At 46.5% G+C, this 26,428-nt stretch overlaps 1 protein-coding gene across 1 annotated transcript in view; it reads left to right on the top strand.

Annotated features, from left to right (window-relative positions):
- The window catches only part of SEMA4C (semaphorin 4C), a 90,885-nt gene that overhangs the window by 56,530 nt on the left and 7,927 nt on the right, over window positions 1-26,428 (top strand). The window contains exons 3-14 of the mRNA XM_026715109.2: window positions 943-1,091; window positions 2,065-2,127; window positions 4,315-4,413; window positions 4,527-4,623; window positions 6,177-6,293; window positions 10,525-10,676; window positions 11,282-11,457; window positions 12,336-12,480; window positions 13,249-13,471; window positions 19,203-19,318; window positions 21,338-21,495; window positions 22,250-22,320. Coding sequence (XP_026570894.1) covers window positions 943-1,091; window positions 2,065-2,127; window positions 4,315-4,413; window positions 4,527-4,623; window positions 6,177-6,293; window positions 10,525-10,676; window positions 11,282-11,457; window positions 12,336-12,480; window positions 13,249-13,471; window positions 19,203-19,318; window positions 21,338-21,495; window positions 22,250-22,320 — 1,566 coding nt within the window. The remainder of the gene's footprint in view (window positions 1-942; window positions 1,092-2,064; window positions 2,128-4,314; window positions 4,414-4,526; window positions 4,624-6,176; window positions 6,294-10,524; window positions 10,677-11,281; window positions 11,458-12,335; window positions 12,481-13,248; window positions 13,472-19,202; window positions 19,319-21,337; window positions 21,496-22,249; window positions 22,321-26,428) is intronic.

The raw sequence follows: 26,428 nt of genomic DNA on the forward strand, positions 1-26,428 counted from the left end.
GCTGGACATTATTGGGGAATTAGCTGGGACGTCCACACCATGATAGACATGTGCAATCAAGGATTCCCTACAGATCTGCTCACAATGAAGAAGTTTTGTGGACAAGGAGACCCTTTCAATGGGTTTTCTGTTGATGGAATTGGGACTGAAAGGGAAGGCCAAAATGAAATTGGATGTAGAGAAAAGTAAAGTCCTACACTAAGGCAAGAAAAAACAAAAGTCCACTATAGATTGGGTGAAACAGCAGGAACTGTGAGTGGGATCTTGGAGTCTTAGTGGACAACCAGCTAAATATGAGCCAGCAGTGTGCAGCAGCAGCCCAAAAAGCAAATGCTAAATTTGTTAACAGAGGGATACAATGAAGAGCAAAGGACGTATTAATACCACTCTATAAAGCCTTAGTAAGACCACACCTAGAGCACTGCATTACTTTTGGTCACCACTCTATCAAAAAGATGTTGAGACTCTAGAAAGAGAAGAGCAACCAGGATGATTAGGGGACTGGAGACCAAAACATACGATGAACGGTTACAGAAACTGGGCCTGGCTAGTCTAGGGAAGAGAAGGACCAGGGGAGACAGGAGAGCAGGATTCCAATATTTGAGGGCTGCCACAGAGAAGAGGAAGGGGGTCAAGCTATTTTCTAAAGCACCTGAAGGCCAGACAAGGAATAATGGATGGAAACTGATCAAGGAGAGATTCAACCTGGAAATAAGGAGGAATTTTCTACAAGTGAGAACAATCAATCCATGGAACAAGTTGCCTTCGGAAGTTGTGGGAGCTTCATCACTGGAATTTTTCAAGAAGAGACTGGTCTGCCATCTGTCAGAAATGGTGTAGGGTCTCCTGCTTGGGTGAGGGGTTGGATTAGATGACCTCCAAGGTCATTAGTCTGTTAAAAAAAAGACCACTTTCTCAAGGTTGTCTCCCATTCTCTTGTAGAGCTGAAAGAAGGGACCAAACGCTTCTCCATGGCAGGAGTGTCCAACTATACAACTCTGACCTTGGCCGACCGCAAAGGCCTGCTCTACGTTGGAGCCCGGGAAGCCATCTTTGCCTTAAGCATCAGCACCATGGAGATGGAGGAAGCGGTAAGTAGAAGAACGAATGGGGGTGGACTACTGGGTCAACGAAGGAAGGTCCTAAGCCAGGTTTGGAGCAAGGACTTATTTCTCAACACCGGTTCCACAACACCTCAGCAAACGGGATTCCATTTAGTTCTGACTGTTAGAGCAGGGGTCCCCAAACTTGGCCACTTTTAAGACTTGTGGACTTCAACTCCCAGAATCCCTCATCCAGTCGCGTTAGCTCAGGAATTCTGGGAGTTGAAGTCCACAAGTCTTAAACTTGCCAAGTTTGAAGACCCTTGTCTTTAAGATGTGTGGGCCACCTCCCGGAATTCATGACAGCTGAGGAATTCTGGGACTTGGAAGTCCTCACATCTTGAAATGGTCAAGTTTGAAAAACCCTGAGTTAGAAGCAGAAGGTGCAGAATACATAGTAACAGAGTCGGAAGGGATTTTGAAGGTAGATCTTCAAGTCCAACCTTGAAGCAAGAGACCCTATGTCAGAGGGGCAACTTTAAGACTTGTGGACTTCAACTCCCAGAATTCCTCAGCCAGCATAAAACCAAGTCTCCTTAAAGATGCAGCGACCGTATTTGATCCCCCGTGCTGGCTTTCCTCTCTTTTAATCCTGTTTTTGGATGGCCTGATGTGTTTCAAACCCACCAATTTCCTTGGTTGATGGGTTCGGCGTGCACGCCTACAAAACACTTCCCTCTAAAAAGCAAGGTCAAGATTTACGAGAGGCAGGTGGATTTAGACTTGTGAGGGATTGATCCTGCTCACTGTTTTTAATTCCTGGTTAAATAAATAGGATCTGCCTGTCGCCAGTGGTCATTAATGGAAGGGCAGGTCCCTTTGGGGTTTATGGGCACTAAATCAGCCTTCTTTCCCGTCAACACTGGCAGCACAACCCAAAGTTGGTGAGACAGGGTGGGGTCAACCTTCAAATGCTGTTGCTCAGAGGGTAATTAAAGAGGAATAATTGTTTTTTTGGCAGATACTTTGGGAGGCTCCAGAAGAGAGGAAAGCAGAATGCATCCAAAAAGGCAGAAGTAATCAGGTAAGCGCTTTCTGGAAACTCCACATTTGGTCTTTTCCTTCTGTTGAATTCCCTTAACATTAGAACCTCGAAAAACGAAGTTGGAAGGGACCTTGGAGATCTTCTAGTCCAGCCCCCAGATCTTATGTGGTACGGTACTGATGAGAAGGAAGTTTGATTGTGTGAGAGTGGGGCAGGCAGGCAGGGGGGCAATTGCCTTTTGTTTAAGCGCTTTAAGAAAATATTGGTGGCAAGCTCCCATTTTGGAGTTCTACTCCCCCTCCCCACCTGAAAAAAATATCTCTTCCAAATGCAAAACACAAGCAGAGGAGAGGAGTGTCAGTTTCACAGCAGCACCAAGCAGCTTTAGTACAGAATAGTTGAGCTAAGCCACACCCAGGGTCCTTGCTGTCTCCTTCTTGCTCACGCAGCAAATACTGTTTCAGTTTCCAAACAGCCCTCAACTCTCTCACACAGTGACAGGACGCTAGCCAGATGAATACCGATGGATTGTAGTAGGCAAAGGCAGAATTCCTCCCCCCCTGCCCCCATTTTCCTCCCCCAAAACTAGCTCAATAACATAGTTTTGTTAGCGAAGCACGGATATCCTGCTAATCATTTAATATTATTCTGGAAAGTCCTGGCGTTGGAAGCACTTACTTTCATCAAATCATTTATATTTAATATCATTTTAAATAGCCCAGAGTAATTTCTTCATTAATCAGAAGTAACTTTCATTAAAAATAGATGGGAGATCCCCAGTTGATTCATCCTTCCCCGTTAGACACAGTGAATTATGCTATAGGTAGGCTGCAGGATGCCAGAGGGATACCAGAGAAGGCTGGTTCCAGATAGTGACTTGGCTTACGACCACAATTGGAATCAGAATTTCTGTTACTAACGAAGGCAGTTGTTGTGCCCGATTTTGTGATTTTCTCTCTCGCTCTTCTTTTTGTTTTTTTGCCACAGTTGATAAGTAAATAGTTAAGTAAGTTCTTAAGTGAGTCATGCAGCCATTAAACAAACCAGATGCTTGAGTGGTCTTTCGCTTTTACATATATAGAAGATATCAGAAGTTGACAGTTTATTACCATGTACGCGTAAATAGTATTGTTAGTATTATCATTATGTATACAGTAAATGGATCCGGACAATGCACACTGTTCACGCAACCCCTATGGATGTCAAATAAAATAAAATAATTTTAGAAAAAGATACAGTCAACCCAGGGTTGTCTTAAATTCTGGCTTTATCTTCCCTGCTAACGCAGCCGCCATGCGCGCACATTTTGCCCTGGAAAAGGTGCGTTCTGCAGATTCCATTAAAGATGCTCTTTAAAATTAAGGCTGGTGGGGGCGGGCAGTGCTGCAGGCGGCCAAAGACATCCCTCTGATGTCTAAATTCCTTTTTCCACTCAAGCTTTCTCAGATCTTTTATTTTACTTCAGGACAATCTCAGCTGCCTTGAGAATTAGCTACCCCGCTGTTAAAAGACGGCTACAATTTCAGTTGACTCTCATGCAACGGCGAAGCCAATGCTCAGCGCAAGACCCTCTTGGGTGCATAGGTGGTGTGCTGTCCAGACAGTATATAGTTAATTGGGAATTGGGAGCTGTCCCCTTAAGGGAATGCCTCATGGGAAACGTAGTTAATGTCATGTGGTCACATCTGTAATCCTGATTGGTCACTGAATTGACCCTTGGTTGGGTTGGGGGAAGCCTTGGTTCCTTTCTTGTCTGGACCCAGCAACATACTGGATCCTTTTCCTCCATCGTTATGGGATGAAGAGAACTGTATTTTCCCCACTATGAAGTCAGCTATGCAAAGATTTGGACATTAGAGGAATCTCAACATAACTGTGAGTTATACCTCGAGGATGCCTTGTGATCCAATAAAGAAAACTTTGCATGGAAGCCTTTGTAGAGTTTGCCTGACTGTCTCTATATTCAGCCAGCAATTTAAAGACAGAACAGTGAAACTATAGTGACCAGTCAGGATTACAGAAGTGACCACATTACATTAACTACGTTTCCCATGAGGCATTCCCTTAAGGGGACAGCTCCCAATTAACTACTGTCTGGACAGCACACTCCCCACTTGAAATTATCAATTCTACTACCAACTAACTATCTATTAGCTATATACTGTCTGACCAGCACAGGTGGGTTGTGGGAAAGTTTGTTAACACACCTCTCCTTTCCCTCCGCAGACTGAATGTTTCAACTACATCCGCTTCCTCCAGACCTACAACAGCTCTCACATGTACACTTGTGGCACGTATGCCTTCCAGCCCAAATGTGGCTACATTGTGAGTTAGAGCGGAAATATTTTTTCCCCCGTACGTGATACCACCTGAGCAAGCCTAGATTGTCATGGGGGTTGATTAACATCCTGTGTTTTTTGTCCGTGCCCTTTCCCCAGGATCTGGCCACCTTCTCCTTGGACAGGTTTTCCTTCGAGGAAGGCAAGGGCAAATGTCCGTACGATCCTGCCAAGGGATACACGAGCCTCATTGTGGGTAAGTGACCATCGGGTATGTGTGTGTGTGTGTGTGCTCGGTTTGGTGTTGAAGGAGAGCGGAGTTGATGATGGGACTATCGTGCCGAGGAGAATTTCTTGGGCGAAAGGGAAGCGCCGGCTTATGCAGGCCTTCTCCTGCCTGGTTGCTTTACTGTTGGGCTTTACTCAGGATAAACCAGCGTTTCTCGACTTTGGCAATTTAAAGAGGTGCGGACCTCAACTTCTGGCATTTCCCAGCCAGTTTCCAGAACTGGGTAAGATAAAAGGACGGGATGGGATGGGAAGAATGGAATAGCAATAGCACTTAAACTTATATACCACTTCATAGTGCTTTACAGCCCTCTCTAAGTGGTGTAAAGAGTCAGCCTCTTGCCCCCAACAATCTGGGTCCTCATTTTACCCACCTGGGAAGGATAGAAGGCTGAGTCAACCTTGAGCCTGGTGAGATTTGAACTGCCAAACTGCAGGCAGCTGCTGGCAGTCAGCAGAAGCAGCCTGCAGTACTGCATTCTAACCACTGTGCCACTGCAGTGAATGGAATACAATAGAATGCAGAACAGAATAGAACAGAACAGAACAATGGAATGTAGAATAGAATAGAAAATACAATAGAATGATGCAATGAAGAATAGAATAGAATAGAATAGCAATGGAATGTAGAATAGAATAGAATAGAATAGAATAGAAATGGAATGTAGAATAGAATAGAAAATAACAGATAGGATGGATAGGATGGATAGGATAGGATAGAGCAGAGCAGAGCAGAAGCAGAGCCATGGAATGTAGAATAGAATAGAAAATAGAATAGAATAGAATAGAACAGAGCAATGGAATGTAGAATAGAATAGAAAATAGAACAGAACAGAACAGAATAGAATAGAATAGAACAGAACAGAACAGAACAATGGAATGTAGAATAGAATAGAAAATAGAATAGAATAGAATAATGCAATGAAGAATAGAATGGAATAGAATAGAACAGAGGAGAGTAGAATAAAATAGAATAGAATAGAACAGAACAATGGAATGAAGAATAGACTAGAAAATAGAATAGAATAATGAAATGAAGAATAGAATAGAATAGAAAATAAAATAGAAAATAGAACAGAGCAGGATAGGACAGAATACAGGAGGGCGGGGGAGGGGAATGGAGAGGCGAGCTATAACCTCTAAGGTCGCTTTTATTCTGTGAACACAATAGCACACATTAAAAGCTCTTGAGAGTTTGCAAGGTCGATACTATATGGTACAAAGCTATTACAGAATCTAGTTCTTCTGCTTCGGATATCGCAAAGGCTCCTCCCAGAAGGTAACCAAGAAAACCGGTCGTGGAAAGGATGGGTAGCATCCCCGACAATACAGCGGATCCTGGTCGAGTGTCAATTAACAAGCTGTGCCCTGAATTGTGGGAATTCAGTCCGTACCCCTTAAAAGCTGCTAAGGCTGAGAAACATGACCCTCGACAGCCAAGCATATCTCCTTTTGGGAATCTGACTGGAGCTCCAGGTTTCCCCTTTAGCTGGGCCAATGTCTTTTCCTTGCCTGTTTCAGAAGAAGAGTTGTATTCTGCAACACACAACAACTTCCTGGGCACCGATCCCGTGATCCTACGCAATCTTGGGCCACAGTATCCCGTCAAGACAGAGCACCTGCCTACGTGGCTGAATGGTGAGATGCTACAAGGGGATGTTTCTTCCAGGGATCTTCTCAGCGTGGTTACACAAAGGTTTCCCTTTGTGAACCAACTTTTTCTGGGCTGGGCAGTGGGAGAATCACAACGCTGCGTATTGGATGCACACGCTGCTTAAATTGTTTCCATTGCTCTTACTTGGCTTGGAGTAACTCACACTCATCGTTGTATCTTCAGCACTGGCTAGGATTTTGTATAGCATGCTAGGTTGCATTCACATGAGTATAGTCACTGTCTGGTCAATACGTGGTAAAAACCCAGTCTGTCATGCTCCTGTCGGAATCTGATTCAGAGGGAAAGGCTGAACAGCTGACAGGGAGTTGGACTGTGGCTCCGTTAGCTGTGGAAGAAACTGGGGAAGCGTAAAGTCCAGCTGGGCAGAGCAGGGGAGAGGTAGAACAAGGGAGAGGGAGTTCAGAGGAAGACCCAGGCCCTCCCCGCCTTTATCCTAGGCCATGCAGGGAGGAACGGAGAAGGGAGCAACGTGAGTTGCGTGGCTTGTGGGGGAGGAAAGGGCCCCGATTCCCTTCATTAGCTGAAGCTGGGAACACAGTGTTTAAAAAGGGAAGCTGCACACAGCAAACTTAGGAGCAAATTCACTTAGGAGTGAATTTATCTGGTCTTGTCATGGCTTATATATGTTCCTGGCGTCTTCCCAACTGTGTGAGTTTTGCTGGCCTTTCAAGTCTGCAATTCCTTCTCCTGCCCTGTCAAGTTAATTACTGCAGCGTGGTTTGTGTGGATTTTTAGTTACAGTCTGTATGTATCTTGTTTTGGACTTAATTCTCTGCAGTTAAAGGGTGTTCCTGGGAGAGTTTTTCTCCAGCCTGAAGGTAAACTGGACAATGGGAGCAAAGTTGGAGATAATAAAGGGACTCTCCTTGCTTATTTGACTGTGTTGCCTTCGTGCCACACCCCGGGTCATAGCATGTTGTTGAAGGCAAGCTGTGAGGTTTATTCAGAATATGGTGGATGGCATGTGATATGAATGTGGAATTTAGCTGGGTTTCTGGATCTAGATTGTGGCAGAAAACTCAATAGTCACTAGACGGCAACCAAGAGTTTGGGCTTTCTGTATCTCCTGGCAACCATTTCTTTGCCGCCATCTTTTGATAACTGCGGAGTACGACATTGTGGAACTGTTGCCAATTTGCCATCTGGATTAGAAAGGGGGTGCACAGGAAGTGGCCTTACATCGTCGGATCCCACTTGGAAAGAGGTAGCTATCCATCGTGTTGGGCAGAGGTCTCGCACCGAATCTACTATATCACCTCTTTAATCCGGACAGGGGCGTAGGTTGTCTTTGCGATAAATTACTTTAATTTTGTTATAATTAACTGAAAATAAATCAGTGGGATGCTGACATTTTTATTATACCTTTAATTTTTTTTGATGCCGCCCAACTCTGACATTTTGTAAAGCGATGCGCCAGTCTCTGGCATCCTCTAATTCCTGTCTCTTGTTCCGTGCAAACTGGCATTTTTAGAAAATAAAAATATTGGGAGGAGTGTGTGTATGTGTGTGTGTGTGAATGGCTTCCATCCAGGGTATGCCTTGGAAATGTGCCCGCCGCAGGGAAAGTGGGCTGGTAGAGAACATTCTGGGGTGTGTGTGAACACAGTATCTTCGGGGAGACAAGAGCTTTGTAACTGATTGGGTTGACTGGAACAAAATGGATGAATATTGTTTGTTTCATTATAACTGGGAGAAGGAAAAAAACTTTAGTTTTAAGTGTAATGGTGGCAGAACCAAGAACGAAAAAGGGGATAAACCATAGAAAACATAAATTTAACATGAATTTATGAATGATTATTTGAATTATATGAATATGTTTATTACCACAAATATGACAAGTAATATAGAACTTATAATAAAAGAAGGGAAGGGGAACATTGAATAATGAAGAGCGATAATCCGTATTAATATCAAATTATGTAAGAAAGTTAATAATTACCAAGGTGAAACTATTGTTAGGTTTGTTATAAAATGTAAAATGATCTAGAACAGTGGCGGCTAACCTTTTTGGGCTCCCCTGCCAGCACCCAGAAGGCAACGCGCCCTTCCTCTCCGCGCATGCGTGAACATCACCCCCGCCCCACCCCCTTACCTGCACTGTGCATGCATGCACCTCCCAGCTGATTTTCAGCCCGTTTGAAGACTTTTTCGGCCTCCCTGAGGCTTGGGGGAAGCCTCTGCAGCCGCGGGAGGCCAAAAATGGGCCTTCCAGAAATACTAGAAATGTCAAAACGGGCCTGTTTTTCGGCCCCCAAAGGCTGCAGAGGCTTCCCCCGAGCCCCCGGGACGGTGAAAATGGCCTCAAACAGGCCGAAAATCAGCTGGGAGGCGTGCGCATACGCAGTGCAGGTAAATTTGGCTGGGGCTCGCATGCCCACACAAATGGCTCTGTGTGCCACCTGTGGCATGCATGCCATAGGTTCGCCATCACGGACCTAGAACCACAACTGTTCACACAATGCTGTGTATATAGAAACAAAAAATAAAAAAAATGTATTGCAAAAATGAGCCGTAGACACCTCCTCCCAGGAGTGCCGTGTACAAGTGAGCCCCCGATATCATCTTTAAGATGACTTAGGTGCCATCTGACAAGGAGATTTCATACTCCTTTAACTCGAAAAGGCAGAGATCTTACACAGGGCCGGGAAGATTTTTACCCCGGATTAGACTGTAGACACGGATCAGAGGACATCTGATGCTTCTTACGGCCAGAAGATTAGTCCTTCGACATTTGGAAGATGAATTTATAGTCCCAAATACTCAAGGGATGGAAGATCTGCTGTTACTCACAGCTCATGAATGAGCGAGTGGCTTTTCAACGCTGAATTATCTATGGATGTTTACAATGAAATACAGTCGACTTTTACTGAAATGGTTCTGTAAAACGTCACGTGCAGGTAGTCCTCCAACTTAAAGCAGTTCATTGAGTGACTGTTCAAAGTTAAGACGTCAGTGGAAAAAAGGAACTTGCCACCATTTTTCACACAACTATGGCAACATCGTTGATTTGCTTAACAACTGTGGCAAGAAATATCTAAAATGAGGCAAAATTTGCTTAGCAGAGGTCTCATTTGGTGACGTAAATGTTGCATCAAGGACTACCCCCATACACATCTGAATGAATTCTGGGTGTGTGCACGTATAAGAATTTCATACTGTTTTTGTCCTGTGGCTTCTTTTTCCTTCTTTTTCTTCTTTTTTTTGTTATTTTTTTTTCCTCTTCTGTTTTTTTAAAAATCAAGCTTAACATTGTTGCGTGCTTGTTTGGTGAGAATTGAGAGGATCTACTGGCCTCTACCCATGTTTCTCCAAATATAAGACTGCATCTTATATTAATTTTTGCTCCAAAAGATGCATTAGGACTTATTTTCCAGTTAGGTCTTAATTTTCTGGAAAATACGGTACTAAATTAATTAAAACTCGGACCACACATTTTGTGAACAGTTTTTATCCCGGAACTATAATTGCACTTAACAATGAACTTAAGGACCACCATCGGTGAGCTGTTGGACAGTATTACTTGGTCTGTTGTATGGATGCTTGTGTGTTTTGTGGGGTGGTGAATTTGGTGTGTGGGGATGAGTTTGGGGATTGTCACGTGTGAGTGTGTGTTGGGTCTGGTCTGGGTGTTATGTGAATTTCGTTGTATGTGTATACTGTGTGTGTGTATGTATGTATGTGTGTATGTGTGTGTATATATATATATATATATATATATATATATATATATATATATATATATATATATACATATACATATACATATATATATACATATACATATATATATATATATACTAAAGCCTGATGATGGCAGATGAGATTCTGCCGAAACGTTGCTACAACTTTAAAAGCACAACTACAATGACATGGGAAAATACCCAAACAAAGCTGAATTATATATATATAATTTATTTATTTATTTTTATATGTGTTTCTGGCTGAGGCTCTTAACTGGACCTTATTTTGGGGGTAGGGCTTATATTACAAACATCCTGGAAAAATGCTAGGGCTTATTTTCTAGTTAGGACCTATTTTAAAGGAAATAAGGTATTAAATGCATTCGTCTGGCTGAGGCTCTTAACTGGGACTTATTTTGGGGGTAGGGAAAAATCATGCTAGGGCTTATTTTCCAGTCGGGTCTTGTTTTTTGGGGGGGAACACTGTATTTATCTCGACCCTCTGTCTCTGCAGAACCCCACTTCGTGGGCTCAGCATTCGTCCAGGAGAGCAAAGGAAGCGATATCGGAGATGATGACAAAGTTTACTTTTTCTTCAGCGAGCGAGCGGTGGAATATGATTGTGACATTGACCAGGTGGTAGCCCGAGTGGCTCGGATCTGCAAGGTAGGCAGTGGTGCTTCTCTTTCTGAGGACTGGAAGGACTTCTGAACAAAACTTGGGGAGTTAGCATAGCTCACTTAGCAATTGTTTCGCTTAGTAACATAAATTTTCAGCTCAGTTGTGGTTGTTGTTCAAGGACTTCTTGTAACATACAGTGATGACGTCCTACAGCCATATGGCGAACCTATGGTATGTGTGCTGGAAGTGGTACACAGAGCCATTACTGCCAGTACGCGAGCCCTTGCCAAGAGCAGGTCGACTGTGCACCCGACAGCTGATTGTCGGGTATCTGGCATGCATGCATGGAGGGTGGGGGTGCGTGGGAGAGATGTGAGGCACAGGGGGTGCACATATGTGCAAGGGGTGTGGGGGAGGACCCGCGTGCATTCCCTTGCACACAATTAGCAGCACAGGAGCCCAAAAAGGTTAGCCACCACTGTCCTACAGTCTTTCCTCATGTTCCCTCTAGACGTTGGCATGGGAATTGCAATTAGGTGGGAACTTGGTTGGGAACTCAAGGGTGAGAAGATAGCATCTCAAGGCCAATCAGGGTAACACAGAGGGGAGATTAAGTTGTTCAAAGGCCGTTCTCTTTTCGGTTGGTGCAGGGCGATGTCGGCGGTGCCCGTACTTTGCAGAAAAGATGGACGACGTTTCTGAAGGCCCGGCTGCTGTGCTCAATTCCAGAACAGCAGCTGCACTTCAATCGGATCCAGGGGACCTACACGCTGAACGGCGATCACTGGCGTGAGACCAGCTTTTTCGGGGTCTTCCAAGCACGCTGGTAAGGCCCAACAGGATTTTTCAGAGAGCAGCAGCCCAACGGCCTTTTGTCCTAACAGTGCCAATAAAATTGAACGTTGGCTACAGATTATTTTAAGCAGGAGACACCACTGGATTCACCTCCCTTTTTGTTCTGACCAAGGCCGTAATTAAGCACACACTTAGTCCAAACAACTCTTCTTTTATTTCAACGCTGGGAATTATGTTCATTCCCACCCCATAAGGAGGAGTCCCAAACAGTCTCTCGAGATAAGCACCCACCTTTCTCTCCTTTGAATTGCTGCCAACAACTAGAGTGTCAAATTAACTGTAAAAAGCTAACCGGAGTACAAAATCCACACAGTGTTTCAAGGTTTAATCTGAACGGAGCAAACAACATTGCTTCCTGCAAAGGCTCCTGTCCCTTTGTTCCTCCTTTATGTCTTATGGGAGGAGCCAGTCACCTCCAAACCTTATTCGCGAGTTGCCCCTTTTGGTTTAACTGGTAGCTCTGCACACGCGTGCTGTGGGAACAGGCTCCCCATGTTCATCTGCCTCGCTGCTGTCAGATTCTGGAGGCTCCAGAGTCAGCACATAACTCTCCGATGGCCCTGGCCCCATCTTTGTGTCAGATGCAGGACTCTTGTCTGAGTCGTCCCCAGACTCCCGGGTTGCCCAATGTTCCTCCCCGCTGTCCGACTCTGCCATCGGCTCCGCAGGCTGCCGGCGGACCACAATACCTTTGAAACTTGTGTTGCATTAAGGCTGTGAAGGGATCCATTGTGGCCTGTTGGCCTCTGGCCCCTCCAGCAGCCAAATCGGGGGAGGAGTGGGAGTCAGGATCAGCATCAAGGCAAACTTGAACCCTCAACGGCCTGGTTTCCTTTCTATTTCTTGCAGGGGTGACGTAGATGTTTCTGCCGTTTGCCAGTACCAGATCCTGGATGTGCAGAAAGTCTTCGAAGGTCCCTACAAGGAATACAGTGAAATTGCTCAGAAGTGGATTCGTTACTCCGACCAGGAACCCGTTCCCCGTCCAGGCGCTGTAAGTCCCATTTCCCCACCAAGGCAGGTACCCACCCCACCCGCCATTGCTGGCTGGAGAATTCTGAGAGTTGAAGTCCATCTTAAAGTGGCCAAGGTTGAAAAACACGGCCCTAGATAATCACATTTTGTGGTGGCCTGTCGGCTGCCGGCCCCTCCAACAGCCGAATCGGATGAGGAGCAGGCGTAGGACTCAGGGTGAGCATCAAGGCAACCGCAGAGCTCAGAGGGAGAAGGAGTTGAGCTGGCAGAGAGAGAGGTGGAGCCTGGGCCGTCCGTCAGCCCTCAGATGGAGAGTCAACAGCCCCCAGGTCTGGAGGTGGCTGATGAGGAAGAGGAGGAATTAGCTGGGTCCAGTGCCTGACGCACAGATGCACAGAAGGCAGAGGAGAGGAGAGCAGTGGAAATCTATGGGCTGGTCCTTGGGATGGAAGAGCCATTGTTGCTAGCGAAGCCCCACCCTAGCTCTGGGGATAAAAGGCAGGGGGCGAATATGTATAGATGTGGCAGACAACTATTCATCTCCCAGCCAGACGGACTTGTTAGCCTCCCGTGAGAGAATTTTTTTTTGCTTGGCGCTCCTAATAAAGGAATCTTTTGAGTTAACTTCAGAGATTTTGTCGTGTTTGGAGAGCTGGATCAGAACACACATCCTCTAGGCCATCCCTGTCAGGGAGACCCATCCTCTTGAACTGACAAGTTTTTGCTAAGTCTCTATACTTGAAGCTCTAACCTAAATCCAGCTTCTCTTGTCCGTTTTTGGTTCCAGTGTATCACGGATTGGCACCGGTATAACAGTTTCTCCACTTCTCTGGAGCTCCCAGACAACACTCTGAATTTTGCGAAGAAGCATCCTCTGATGGATAAGGCCGTGCCCCCGCATGGCAACCAGCCTTTGCTGGTCAAGAAGGATGCCAACTTCACCCAGCTCGTGGTGGAAAGAGTTCACGGGTTGGATGGCAAACCGTACGAAGTGCTGTACATCGGGACAGGTATGAGCTGAGGGAAGTTAGAAATAGCACTTAGCACTTAGATTTATATACCGCTTCACAGTGCTTTTACAGCCCTCTCTAAGCGGTTTACAGAGTCAGCCTCTTGCCCCCAACAATTGGGGTCCTCATTTGACCGACTTTGGAAGGACGGAAGGCTGAGTCAACCTTGAGCTGGTCAGGATCGAACTGCTAGCAGTGGGCAGAGTCATCCTGCAATCCTGCATTCTAACCACTGTGCCACATGGTCCGTCCTTCCTTCCTTCCTTCCTTCCTGCCTTCCTTTGGACTCAGCAATAATGCTTAGACTTATATACCACTTCACAATGATTCACAGCCCTCTCTAAGTGGTTTACAGAGTCAGCCTCTTGCCCCCAACAATCTGGCTCCTCATTTTACCCATTTTGGAAGAACAGAAGGCTGAGTCAATCTTGAGCCTGGATGAGAATTGAATTGCCAAATTGCAGGCAGCCAGCAGTCAGCAGAAGGAACCTGCAGTACTGCACTCTAACCGCTGCGTAATTGTGGCTCAAAATTGCATCAGTGTCCACATAATGAGTCTTGCTACGTCAAAATTTTGCTGCACGATCATTTCTAGCCAGTGCTGTTTTATCAAGGGAGAGTTTGGCACAGTGGTTAAAGGCAAGGGGATAGAAACCAGAAGGCCATGAGTTCTGGTCCAGCCTTAGGCCCAAAGCCAGCTGGACGACGTTGGAGTGGGCCCTCAATCCAGGAAGTTAAAAAGCAAAACATTTCTAAAAACACTGCCAAGAAGCCTGAAGGGATGTCTCCTTATACAGGCAGTCCTCCACTTAACGACCGCAATTGAGCTCCATATTTCCATTGCTAAACAAGACAGTCATCGAGTTTTGCCCCCTTTTACAACATTTCCTGCCAGGGTGGTTAAGTGAGTCGCTGCAGTAGCTAAGTTAGTAACACCGTCGTTAAGTGAATCGGGCTTTCCCATTGACTTTGCTTGTTCTGAAGGTTGCAAAAAGGGGATCGCATTAACCGTCGTAAATATGAGTCGGGTGCCAAGCCCCTGAATTTTGATCACATGGCCACAGGGCTGTTTCAAAGGTTTGTAAGGGTGAAAATTGGACATAGGCAGGGGCGGGCTTCAAAAGTGTTAGCGAGGGGTTGTCTGCCCGGTTGCTGTGTGGACATGGCCATGATGGGCGTGGCCTAGTCAGCCTCCTGCACCGTGGGGTGGGGGCTGTTTTCATCCTCCCCGGACTCCGGAGGCTTTTCTCAAGCCTTCCCAGACTCCGCAGGCTCTCTGGAAGCTGGAAAAGGGCCCATTTCTAATCTTTACTGAACTACTGGCAGTCCAGTTTTTCGCCCTCCTCAAGCCTCAGTGCATGCCCTGCGCTTACCTGCATCCAAAACTGGCCCGCTGGGGTCTCCTAGGAGGGGCGGGACGGGGTGGGCGGGGCCATCCAGGCATGGGATTTGGGGGCGTTCACTGAATTGCACAGAATCTTAGCTAGGGGGCTTTCCCAAACCCCCAGCAGGCCAGCCCTGGATAAGTCCCTTTTTTTCCAGTGCCGTTATAACTTCACACGGTCACTAAACGAACTGTTGTAAGTCAAGGATTACCTGTAATCGTCAGGAGTCGAAACCAAGACAAAGGCACCCCCGAAAAAAGAAGTTGTTTTGTGCTTTAGCACATTTGGGCACGCACGAGCCTTTTTGGCGTTTCGTGTTTTAAGCGATACTTTTCCTGTATCTTCTGCTGACTTCTCTCATAAAAGTTAATCGGAGAAATAGTTTGCGTTATCTTGCCAGCCTTCGGCAGATATTTTCCCGTCAGTTCTGCTAAGTTCAAAAAAAAATTGATCAGAGACAGGAGACAAAATTTTAGAAGGGTTCGTGGGATGACAGATCTTTTTTCTTCTCCTCCTGTTTGTCAACCAAGTGTGAAATGCCCCTTTGGAGACAAAGCTCTTTTCCGCTGCCATTTTTATTATTAGCAATTTCAAAGTGAGTAAATCACAACACTCTTCATCAAGGAGTATATTCCGTCGGCGGCGCTGTTTTTTAATTGCTTCTTCTAAACCACTTAGCTGATTTTTTTTTTAATAAACAAATCCTTCTTTTGATGCGTTCAGCAGAAAGTGATTAAAGCAGGAAGGGGAATAAAAGGAACAGCAAAGCAGAGAAGTAAAAAAAAAATAATGCAATAACCCCCAACAGCTCATTTGAAACCCGGCCCTCCTGCGTTTCATCTAGCTGGACGGCAAAAAAGAAAAAAAAAGCCACCGTCTCTAAAGAGAAGCCAACATAGATTAGGTCTGGCGAGCAATGCAATAATTATGACCGATGTTTGGATGCAGGGAAGCTGAACTGCCTTCATTTGGAAGGATGGGAGCACCCTAAGTGCCATTTATGAGGCCGGTGTGGGAATTTGGATGTATCTGGTAAAGACAGGATGAAAAGGGGGGTGTTTGTTTACTCGGAGCATTTAAAGGGCCATCTGAATCAAACTCTGCAATTTCCAAATTGTCCTGTTGTTCTCTGTTCGATACCCACGCCTCTCTTAGCCGGGTCAAACCTAGTAGATCAGTGGTCCCCAACCATTTTTGTGCCGTGGCCCAGTACCGGCATCACAAAATCATCCGCGGCCCGGTACCAGCATCAGCACGCATGGCAAGGCGAGCCGAGCGACCGGCCAGCCAGCCGTCCTCCGCTTCTCCCCGCCACCTTCAACTGTACCTGTGTCGATGGGCTTCGGGACGGTCGCTCGGCTCGCCTTGCCATGCGTGCTGAAAGAATCCTCGCGCCTTAGTTTTGTTCGAAGCCCCCCCCCCATTAAACTAAGGTGCGAGGATTCTTTCAGCACCCAAACGCCGCTTTCTACCCAGAAAAGCTCACCGGAAGCACTTTCTCATCAAAACAAGATGGCGGCGCCCAGCAAACCGGCAGCCCGGTAGAAATCGTTCCATGGACCGGTACCGGTCCGGGGACCGGTGGTTGAGGACCCCTGTAGTAGATCACAACCTAGTTGGGTCCAAGTGGTAGCGAATGCCTTAAATTTGTGGGAGGGGTTGGGTGAGGGGTTGGGTGAAGTAGTGGGGTGATCCTTTTTCAAGACGCCATCGTTCGACCAGGGGTGGGATTCAAAAATCCCAACAACCGGTTGGCTGCCCGGTTGCTGGGTGCACGGGGCCATGGTGGACAGGGCCTACCGGAACTTCCTGTTTCCAGCTTCCGGTGGGCCTCCAGAACCCAGGGAGGCCATTTTGGCCCTCCCGGAGGCTCTGGAAGGATGAAAATGGCCTCTCCCCTGGGCTCTGGAGGCCCACCGGAAGCTGGAAATAGGCCCGTTTTGCCACTTCCGGTTTCTCTGGGAAGGCCGTTTTTCATCCTCCGAAGTGTCCAGAGGCCTCCCCTGGGCCTCTGGGAGGGTGAAAATGGCCTCCCTGGGCTCTGGAGGCCCTCTGGAAGCCAGAAACAGGCCCGTTTCCAGACTTGCAGAAGGCCTTTTTTCCCCCCCCTCCCAGAGGCTCTGCGCAGGCCCTGCAATTACCTCCATTGAAAATGGGTTGTGTAGAGACTCCGGGGAGGGGAGGGGAGGGGAGGGGCCAGCTTGTTGGTTGAAATACCGATTCATTGAACCAGCTGCCACTGTAACATCCGGTTCGTCTGAACCGGTCCGAACCAATAGAATCCCACCCCTGCCTTCGACCCAACAAAGTTGCATAACTTGGGCCCACTTTTAAACATTTCCTTTTTAAGGAAGGTGTTTCACAGAGTTGCAAGGGACCTTGTAGGCCATCTAGTCCAACCCCCCACCCCCACCCAAGCAGGAGACCCTACACCACTTCTGACAAATGACAGTCCAGCCTCTTCTTGAAAGCTTCCAATGGTGAAGCTCCCGCAACCTCCGAAGGCAACTTCTGTTCCATTGGTTGGTTGTTCTCAGGGTCAGAAAATTCCTCCTTATTTCCAGGTGGAATCTCTCCTTGATGAGTTTCCATCCATTGTTCCTTCTCGGGCCTTCGCGTGCTTTGGCGAATAGGTTGTTGAAAGGGTGACTGGCGCTCAGATGCCAAAGATTCTGGAGGAAGCAAATTATCTGGACTCTTTTTAGGCTGGAGTGCCCTACTGAGATGACGTTGGTTGCAGTGATGGACAATCTCTGGAGGGAACAAGAACTTATGGGTGCAATTATCCTGGTCCTCATAGATCTCTCGTTGGGCTTTTGTTACCAGTCAGCAGAAGGAGCCTGCAGTACTGCATTCTAACCACTGCACCACCTCAGTGAATAGAATAGGATAGAATTTTAGAATAGAATAGAATAGAATAGAATAGAATAGAATAGAAGAAAATGAATGGAATGGAATAGAATAGAATAGAATAGAATAGAATAGAATAGAATAGAATAGAATAGAATAGAATAGAATAGAATAGAATAGAATTTTAGAATAGAATAGAATTTTAGAATAAAATAGAATGCAGAATAAAATAGAATGCAGAATAAAATAGAATGCAGTGTAGTGTAGTGTAGAGTAGAGTAGAGTAGAACAGGACAGGACAGGACAGCAGGCACTATTTGGCCGTGGTTCTCTTCCTTTCCCCACGACAGGTTCCAGTCAGTGTTGGTGAAGCAGCTGGAGAACTCTGAAGTCAAGCGATGCTCTTGGCTCAGTGTCTGGAGATAGGAGGTTCTAGACAGGAAGGAACCGCCTCTAACTCAACCCTAGCAGAAGAGAGTTGCTTTGAGGTTTTGGTCCCTTGAAGTCTGGTGATGTGTCATCTTTGACTCTCAATGAGGTTGTACAACCCTGGACAGAATTGGTACACAGTTTAGGAGTTCTCCTTGGGGCACGTGCTCAAAAGAGCAGGTGAAAATTAAAGACAAAGGTGATTCAGAAAGAACACTTTCGGACATGGAATAACATTTATGAATGGATAGCAAAAAGAGGTAGAAATTAGAGAAAGTAAGATTACGAAGGTTAATATATATATATATATATATATATATATATATATATATATATATACACACACAGTATATGTTGAAAGTAAAGGGGTAGATAAATATAAATGTAGTAATTGATAAAAATGTAATTAACCTAACATAAGAAGAAACCTAGATCAACTCTTTTGGTTATACTATTAGTACTATTATTATACTATTACTATTGCTATTGGTTTTGTATGTTGAGATGTATTACCAACGTATGTTGGTTGTGTTTTTATTTGTAAATAATGCTCTGCCAATGCACTGTTATTCAAAAACGTTTATCCTTTATTTTTAATGTCAATCTATTCATCTCTGCACAGTCTCGTATTTTCCGAATTACATCCTCATCTGATGGGGTTGTCCCAGTTTCTTTCTGGATGCAATTCACGGGGATGGTTGTGATCATTAAAGCTCAATGGGACCACCTCTTCCTGAGGGCATCTACCTTTCATTAAAAGCATTTTTTTAAAAAAATAAATAAATCAAGATGATACAGGGAAGCAGTCAAATCTATGAACAGCAAATGGTTTCCATATTGTCTCGCTTTCTTGCTTGTCTTCTGCTAAGTCAAAACTTGGTCTAGCTAGCCTTGAGTTCCCAGCCCATGACTAGCAGCCATTCCTGAACTCGTTCAACCCTCTTGGAGATGCTGGGGTTGACATTCTGTATGCAAAGCTGGTGTTTTCCATGAAGCGATGAACTTTCCTAAGGGAGGAGAAAGTTTTTAAAGTCACTGAATTGTCTCCCGGTCTGGTTTTTGTGCAGAGAATGGCTGGTTGCACAAGGCGGTGGCCTTGTCTTCAGGTGTCCATCTCATAGAAGAACTGCAAGTTTTTGAGGAAGCCCAGCCCATCAAGAGCCTGGTGTTGTCTGTCCCAAAGGTAAGAATGGTCCAGAATTCCTAGTCTTCCAAAATTCAAAGCTTCCAGAATTCTTAGTCTTTGGCCACCCGGAGAATCAGAAGTCCTGGTGCTGTGGGGGGAAATGGAAGATCCGCGGGTGGGGCTCTGGAGGGAAGCTGGTAGCCTGACCTGTGCACTGAAATGTCGTGGCGCATGTGCCACGCGTTTCGTCGCACCAGACTTACCAAGAAGTTGAAATACAGCGGCTGTGGTTGTGTGAGGATGCCTTCAGACACACCCCTGAGGTGTTATGGTGGATCTCTGCAGACACTCCTAGGGAAAATTGAGACCTAAGATAAAGTTGAAATGTCAGATAGCACTGATGCTTCCTCCCAAGGCTTTTCCTCACCAACCCAACCCAGAATGAAGGCAGCAGGTTAAACCCATTAGCTTATCTCTGATCATTGGTATGCAAAGGCGCCTGTTGGTGATAAGGATCTGGTGGAACGAAAGCCACTGGAGAAGAGGAGAAAGTTACTTGTCGGGAACTGCGAAGGCGCAGCCGAGAACCCAGATTCACAGAATATGCTGCGCCCAAGGCCAAGGTGGCTTAGCAGAATGGTTCGGTTCCCCCTCACATGGCTGCACCCAAGTGAATCAACTGGTTTAATGTGATGTTTTGGGTCACCCAACAGGCTAAGGCACTGTCTGGGTGTCAGCATTCCACCCCACCCATTGAAAGGAGAACTCCGAGGCAGGTAGATTCCTCAAAGAGCAATTTATTGGATACACCACATTGCTCCCAACAATCTGGGTGCTCGTTTTACCCACCTCAGAAGGATGGGAGGCTGAGTCAATCTTGAGCCAGTCAGGATCAAACTGTTGGCAGTGGGCAGAGTCAGCCTGCAATACTGGATGGATGGATGGATGGATGGATGGATGGAAGGAAGGAAGGAAGGAAGGAAGGAAGGAAGGAAGGAAGGAAGGAAGGAAGGAAGGAAGGAAGGAAGGACAATAGCAATAGCTCTCAGACTTATATACCGCTTCACAATGCTTTGTAGCCCTCTCTAAGCGGTTTACAGAGTCAGTCTCTTGCCCCCAACAATCTGGGTCCTCGTTTTATGTACCTCAGAAGGATGGGAGGCTGAGTCAATCTTTGAGCCAGTCAGGATCGAACTGTTGGCAGTGAGCAGAGTCAGCCTGAAATAATGGATGGATGGATGGATGGATGGATGGATGGATGGATGGAAGGAAGGAAGGACAATAGCAATAGCACTTAAGACTTAAATACTGCTTCACAATGCTTTACAGCCCTCTCTAAGCGGTTTACAGAGCCTCTTGCCCCCAACTATCTGGGTCCTCATTTTACCCACCTCGGAAGGACGGGAGGCTGAGTCAACCTTGAGCCTGGTGGGATTCGAACTGCCAAATTGCAGGCAGCTGGCAAGCGGTCAGCAGAAGTAGCCTGCAATACCTCGCTCTGACCACTGTGCTTCCACAGCTCTAAATCATGGTCACGTGGGCTGCTGAGCCAGCTGAGTGCCCAAACTGTGATCATGTCATGTTTGCCATTCTGCTGAGCGACACACCTTAGCAAGCTGACAGCCTGACATCAGGGACGGGACGGGACGGGACGAAACCGAGCCAGACTGTCCCATGAGAAGTACCATCTGTCTCAAGGTCACAAAAAAGAAGACTGGGACCATTTCCCCAATAATTTGTGAACAACTAATTGGACATTGACAGATAACCAGGGGGTTGGCCAGGAGCAAGGGAAAGTGAAGCATATCCTTTGCGCGTGAAAATCTCAGATCCGGCTTTGCCTCTTCTGCAACCACTTCTAACTTTAGTAAAGCAGGCGGTACTTTTGGCTAAATATGGATCTTTCTTTCCTAATGGACCAAATTGGGACGGATGATTGCGGCGATGGGGGTCAGCTATCAAAATGTTGAATCCCATCCCAAGTATCTTTTCAGGGGTCCCTCATAACTTTGAGCAGTCATTAAGTGTTCGGTCAGTAAGCAAGGACGACCTGTAATCCTTCTTTTCTGTCCTCAGAGAGTCCTTTTTATTGGCTCCAACACACAAGTCATCCAGGTCCCCGTGGCTAATTGCAGCAAGTACCGGACTTGTTCCGACTGTATTCTCGCCAAGGATCCTTACTGCGCTTGGACTTGGAACGGAAGCCGCTGCGTCCGGATTGATGCATATGATGGGTAAGACACGATGGAGTAGGTGGGGCGGTTTACAGAGCTTTTTTGCTTCCTTACGTAACCATAAGGTCTAGAAACCTGACCTTTCTAAATAAGGCTGTCCCCTTTGAATGCTAAATGGTGCGTTCGAACAGGGAACTTGGACCTGCTGCCACCTTACGGTTGCTTGTACTCCGCTACTGTGGGGTAACAGACTGACACGAACTGTTGGGAGAGGGGAATGTTTGGGTGGGTGACAGACTGCCATGAACTATGGCAAGGGAGGGATGCTTGGGGAAATGAAAGCAACCCTTGTATCTCCTTAAGTTGCTCCCTCAAGGTCACTCAGCTGGGAGAAGCAGGAGGCCACATACCAAACTACTCTTTGACTGAGGTTACAAAAAACAGCAATTAATTGCACGAATGCAATCCATTTGATCTCTAATAAACTATGCCTTTCTCAATGAATGGAGCCAATTTTATTCAGAATTGCGGCAGGTCCGACAGCGAGTCCAGTGTTGGTCCTGATTTTTCTAATCCTTAGATCAGTGTTTCTTGGCCTTGGCTACTTGAAGATGTGTGGATTTCAACTCCCCAAAATTCCCCAGCCAGCATTGGGGAACACAAGGGAGTTGAAGTCCACCCACTTTCAAGTAGCCAAGGTTGGATTGCCTTAAATTATTCCTCAGGGCTGTTGCCTAGCCTTGTTCTGTTTCTCACACGCCAGAAAATCATAGGATGGATATATATATATATATATATTTTTGGTCTTTTACAGGACCTCTATATTGTTCCAAGATTTGGGAATGGAACCCATGATATGTAGTCCCTTGCGTTCTTCCAGACCAGGTCAGTCCTCCAAACAAATGTTTGATTATTTTTCACTGCACTCTCTCCTATTTGATTGTCTGTGTGTGTAGGCGAAGAGAGTTTTATGCCTATTGTCTTGAGGGCCCTAAAAGATAACCCTGAAGCTCTTATCAACACAATGGCGCCTTTTGAAAAGCTAGCTCAAGGACTGTGATGGAGATTGGCTTTTGAGTTGGAACACTTTTTTAAAAAAAGAAACATTGAGAAAATCTCAGTATTTATATCTACCGTGTTTCTCACAAAATAAGGCCGAGCCTTATATTTTTTTGACCTCCGGAAAAACGGCTAGGCCGTCTTTTCGGGAGTGACTTAATTCCCCCCCACTTTGCATCCTTATGTGGGCGGGCAGCGATAGCTTGGATGTTGACCTCGGCGTTGGTGGGGCACTTTGTATCGGGAGACCTTCCGCCACCGTTGCTTTCCCTTCTCCCTTGCTGCCGCAGCATTTAGAGCAACGCTGTGGCGTTTGGTGCAGCCACGTGCAGCCAGCCAGGGCTCCTCCCTGCAACCGGAGCCCGGTGGAGAGACTTGGCTTCAGGCGCTCCTGTCGCCGCCTTCCCTTTGCCTTCAAAGGTCAAACCAATTTTTCAAAAACAACACCCTACTACAACAAAGACTCCCCTGCCCAAGAGGGCAGCCCAACCCCACGTGGGGAGGCGAATCTCCCAGGGCCGCAGCGCAGGATCGGCCCACCTTGGAAGAAGTGCTCAAGCTTGGGTCGGCCCAGCTCTTTCACTTGGCAGGCAGGCGCACACCCGCAGCTCGCTTTCCTGGCTCTGCCAGCCCGCACAGCTCTGGCACGGCCCTGATGGGATGAGCAGAGGGTCCAGCAGGGAGGAGCTCGCTGCCTTGGCAAGAGCTCCGCTGCCGGGCAGGAGGGCCCGCCTGTCAGCTGCGCTGGGCGCCCTGGGTGAAGCTCTTCGCACTCTGCCCGGCGCCAGGCAGGGATGGCGGGTAGGTGCTTCTCCCGGGGTGGGCCGATCCTGTGCTGCGGCCCCGGGAGATTCACCTCCCCACGTGTCGTTGGGCTGCCCTCTCAGGCAGGGGAGGCTTTGTCGTCCTGGTAGTAGGGCATCGTTTTTAAAAGAATGGGCTTTGCCTTTGAAGGTGAAGGGAAGGCGGCGACAGGAGCGCCTCAACCCGGGTGTCTCTGCCAGGCTCCGGTTGCAGGGAGGAGCCCTGTCTGGCTGCGCGTGGCTGCGCCAAATGCTGCGGTGTTGCTCTAAACGCTGCAGCAGCAAGGGAGAAGGGAAAGCAATGGTGGAGGAAGGTCTCCTGAAACGAAGTGCCCCACCAATGCCAAAGTCAACACAGGCAGCACCATATCCGGGTATGCAACAAAACTACTTCCTAATGGCAAGCCCCCCCTGCCATTCCCCCGCCCCCCATTTCACATGTTTAATATAGGTCTTAATTTGGGGGGAGGGGCTTAATTTGATAAAACATGCTGGGCCTTCCTATTGGTGGAGGCCGTATTGTTGGAGAAACACAGTAGAAGCAGGAGCGGGCTTCAAAAAATTTTTGCAAAGGGTTCTCTACCTGGTTGCTGGGTAGGCGTGGCCATGATGGGCATGGCCTACTTGGCCTTCACCATGGTGGATGGGTGGGGTTCACCCTTCCCGGGCTCTGGAGGCTTTTCTTAAGCCTCCTGGAGAATAGAAACGGGCTCCCCGGGCTCTGGAGGCGCTCTGGAAGCTGGAAACAGGCCCATTTCCGGCCTTCCTGAACTTCCGGGAGGCCGTTTTTTGCCCTCCTCAAGCCTCAGGGCATGCCCTGCACTTACCTGTATCCAAAACGGGCTTCCTGGGGCTTCCTAGGAGGGGCAGGGCGGGGTGGGTGGGGCCAGCCAGAAGTGGGGTTTGTGGGTTCTCCGAAATGCACCGAATCTTCGCTTGGGGCTCTCCTGAACCCCTGCGTACCGCTGTGTACAGCCCTATCTAGAAGTCCACACCAACGCAGGGGCCTTTTGTGGTGTGAACAGTTCCATGCGGTGGGTTAGGAAGAGGAGTGGTTAGAGGTCCTCTGCGTGTCTAGCGGAGTGAGACAGAATGAACTCTGGGCAGGATCAAAAGTGTAGCCTCTCGTGCACGCAGCCCTGTGATTGCAACCGGTTTCTCACAGTGGCTGGGTACTTATGGCAGACAATACCGCATAGTATTACCTGCGCATCAAACGCAAGCTGCAGGCTCATACCTCATAAACTAGAGAACAGGAACGTGCTCCACATTCATAGCAACCAAGAACTCTGCGCCGCAGGCTTCAGTGGCGGCTGTGAGTTTTGATCTCTCTCTCTCTTTCTCTCTCCCTCCCTCCCTCTCTCAATCTCTTTTCCTCTTAATCGCTCTTTCTATCTCAATCTCTTTTCCTCTTTCTCTCTCTCTCCCTCCCTCTTAAGTTCTTTGTCTTTCTCTCTCTCAATCTCTCTCTTTATTTCCCCCTCTCTCTTTTCCTCAATCTCTTTCTTTCTCTCCCTCTCAATCTCTTTTTCTCTCTTTTCGCTCTCTCTCTCTATTTCTCTCCCTCCCACTCTTTTCCTCTCAATCTCTTTCTCTCACTTTCTCAATCTCCCTCGCAGTCTCTCTCAACCTCTTTTCCTCTCTCTTTCTCAATTTCTTTTCTTTCTCTCTCTCTCTCTTTCAATCTCTTTTCCTCGTTTTCTTTCTCTCAATCTCTCTTTCTCTCTCAATCTCTTTTTCCGTCTCCTCCCTCCCTCTCTTTTAAGTTCAGTTTTCCATTTGCAGATGTGCTTTAAATCTTTTATTCTTGCTGATTTGAAGTAGTTTTTGTTTTTAAAGGAAGGCAGTTGTTTTGTCTAATAGCTCCTTGGGGAAAGAAGCATCCCGCCCATATTCCTGCATTCTGTTTGTCTGCCTGTCTTCCCCTTAAATGCATTGTTTTGTTTATTGCAAGTGGTTTTAAGACCCTTCAATCACCAGACTCTAAACGCGTGCCGACAAAACATACTGTCTGTAGCAGTGTAGTAAATCAAAGTTACTATAGCCAAAATATGAAATAATAATAATAGGACTCCTCAGTAGGTAGATAAAAATGCCAAATCCAGTCTGAACATCTGGCTGAGTCTGCAACAAATAATATATCCTCCAACGCTACCTGAACAGTTCCTAGGTCCTTGGTTAGGACTCGAGCTGTTGAGCTACCAACCAGCCCCAAAGGCTGTGAATCCCATGAAAGATTAACCAATAATAAAAACAACAATAACAATAATACCAATAACAACTACAATAACAACTTCAATTTGTAAGTCCCGATACTTTGTGATTTTTTTCTTTTTTTGTTGCGTGTCTACAATTCGCAATACCTGGTGATGCATGAATTGTAGACATTCAGCAAGAAGAAATCACAAAGTATCAGGACTTACAAATTGAAGTCAAGCGACTTTGGAAAAAGAAATTGTGTCTTATTGTAATTGGAGCCCTTGGAGCAATACCTAAAGGACTGCCTCGCTATTTGGAAATCCTGAATTTCTCAGACTTGAATACCCTGATTCTACAAAAAATCCACCCTACTTGGAACAGCTTATATCCTCTGACGCTACCTGAACAGTTCCTAGGTCCTTCTTTAGGTACCAACCAGTTGAGCTACCAACCAGTCCCAAATTCTGTGAATCTCACTAAAGATATAATAATAATAATAATAATAATAATAATAATAATACAGCTGTGGCAAAAGAAAGGGAAGATGCTCCTTGAAAACAGTCCTAAAACAGCACATTGTCGGCACTGACAAAAATCACTATCAGTCAATTGCAAAAGGCAGCTTTACTTTAGAACAGCTGACATCCTGTGACGAGACCTTTAACACCATCACAGATCCACATCAGCCTATCCCAGGTCCTTGGGATAAAAATACCCAACCCAGTCTAAACATCTGCATGACTGTGCAATGAACCACGATAATATATCCAACATCATTTATAAAATTATCATAGAAACCCTAACCACATAAAACCAGAGTGGTCATATTCATCCCCAGTGCAGGGGCACATCCCATTCGAGCCTCCGTCCTGAAATACAAATGCAAATGTTTTTTTTTTTAAAGCTTCCTGAATTTTTAAAAATACAGTTGC

This window comes from Pseudonaja textilis, chromosome 9 (genome assembly GCF_049901715.1).
Source record: "Pseudonaja textilis isolate UNSWEBS1 chromosome 9, rPseTex1.2, whole genome shotgun sequence".
NCBI classification, from domain to species: domain Eukaryota; kingdom Metazoa; phylum Chordata; class Lepidosauria; order Squamata; family Elapidae; genus Pseudonaja; species Pseudonaja textilis.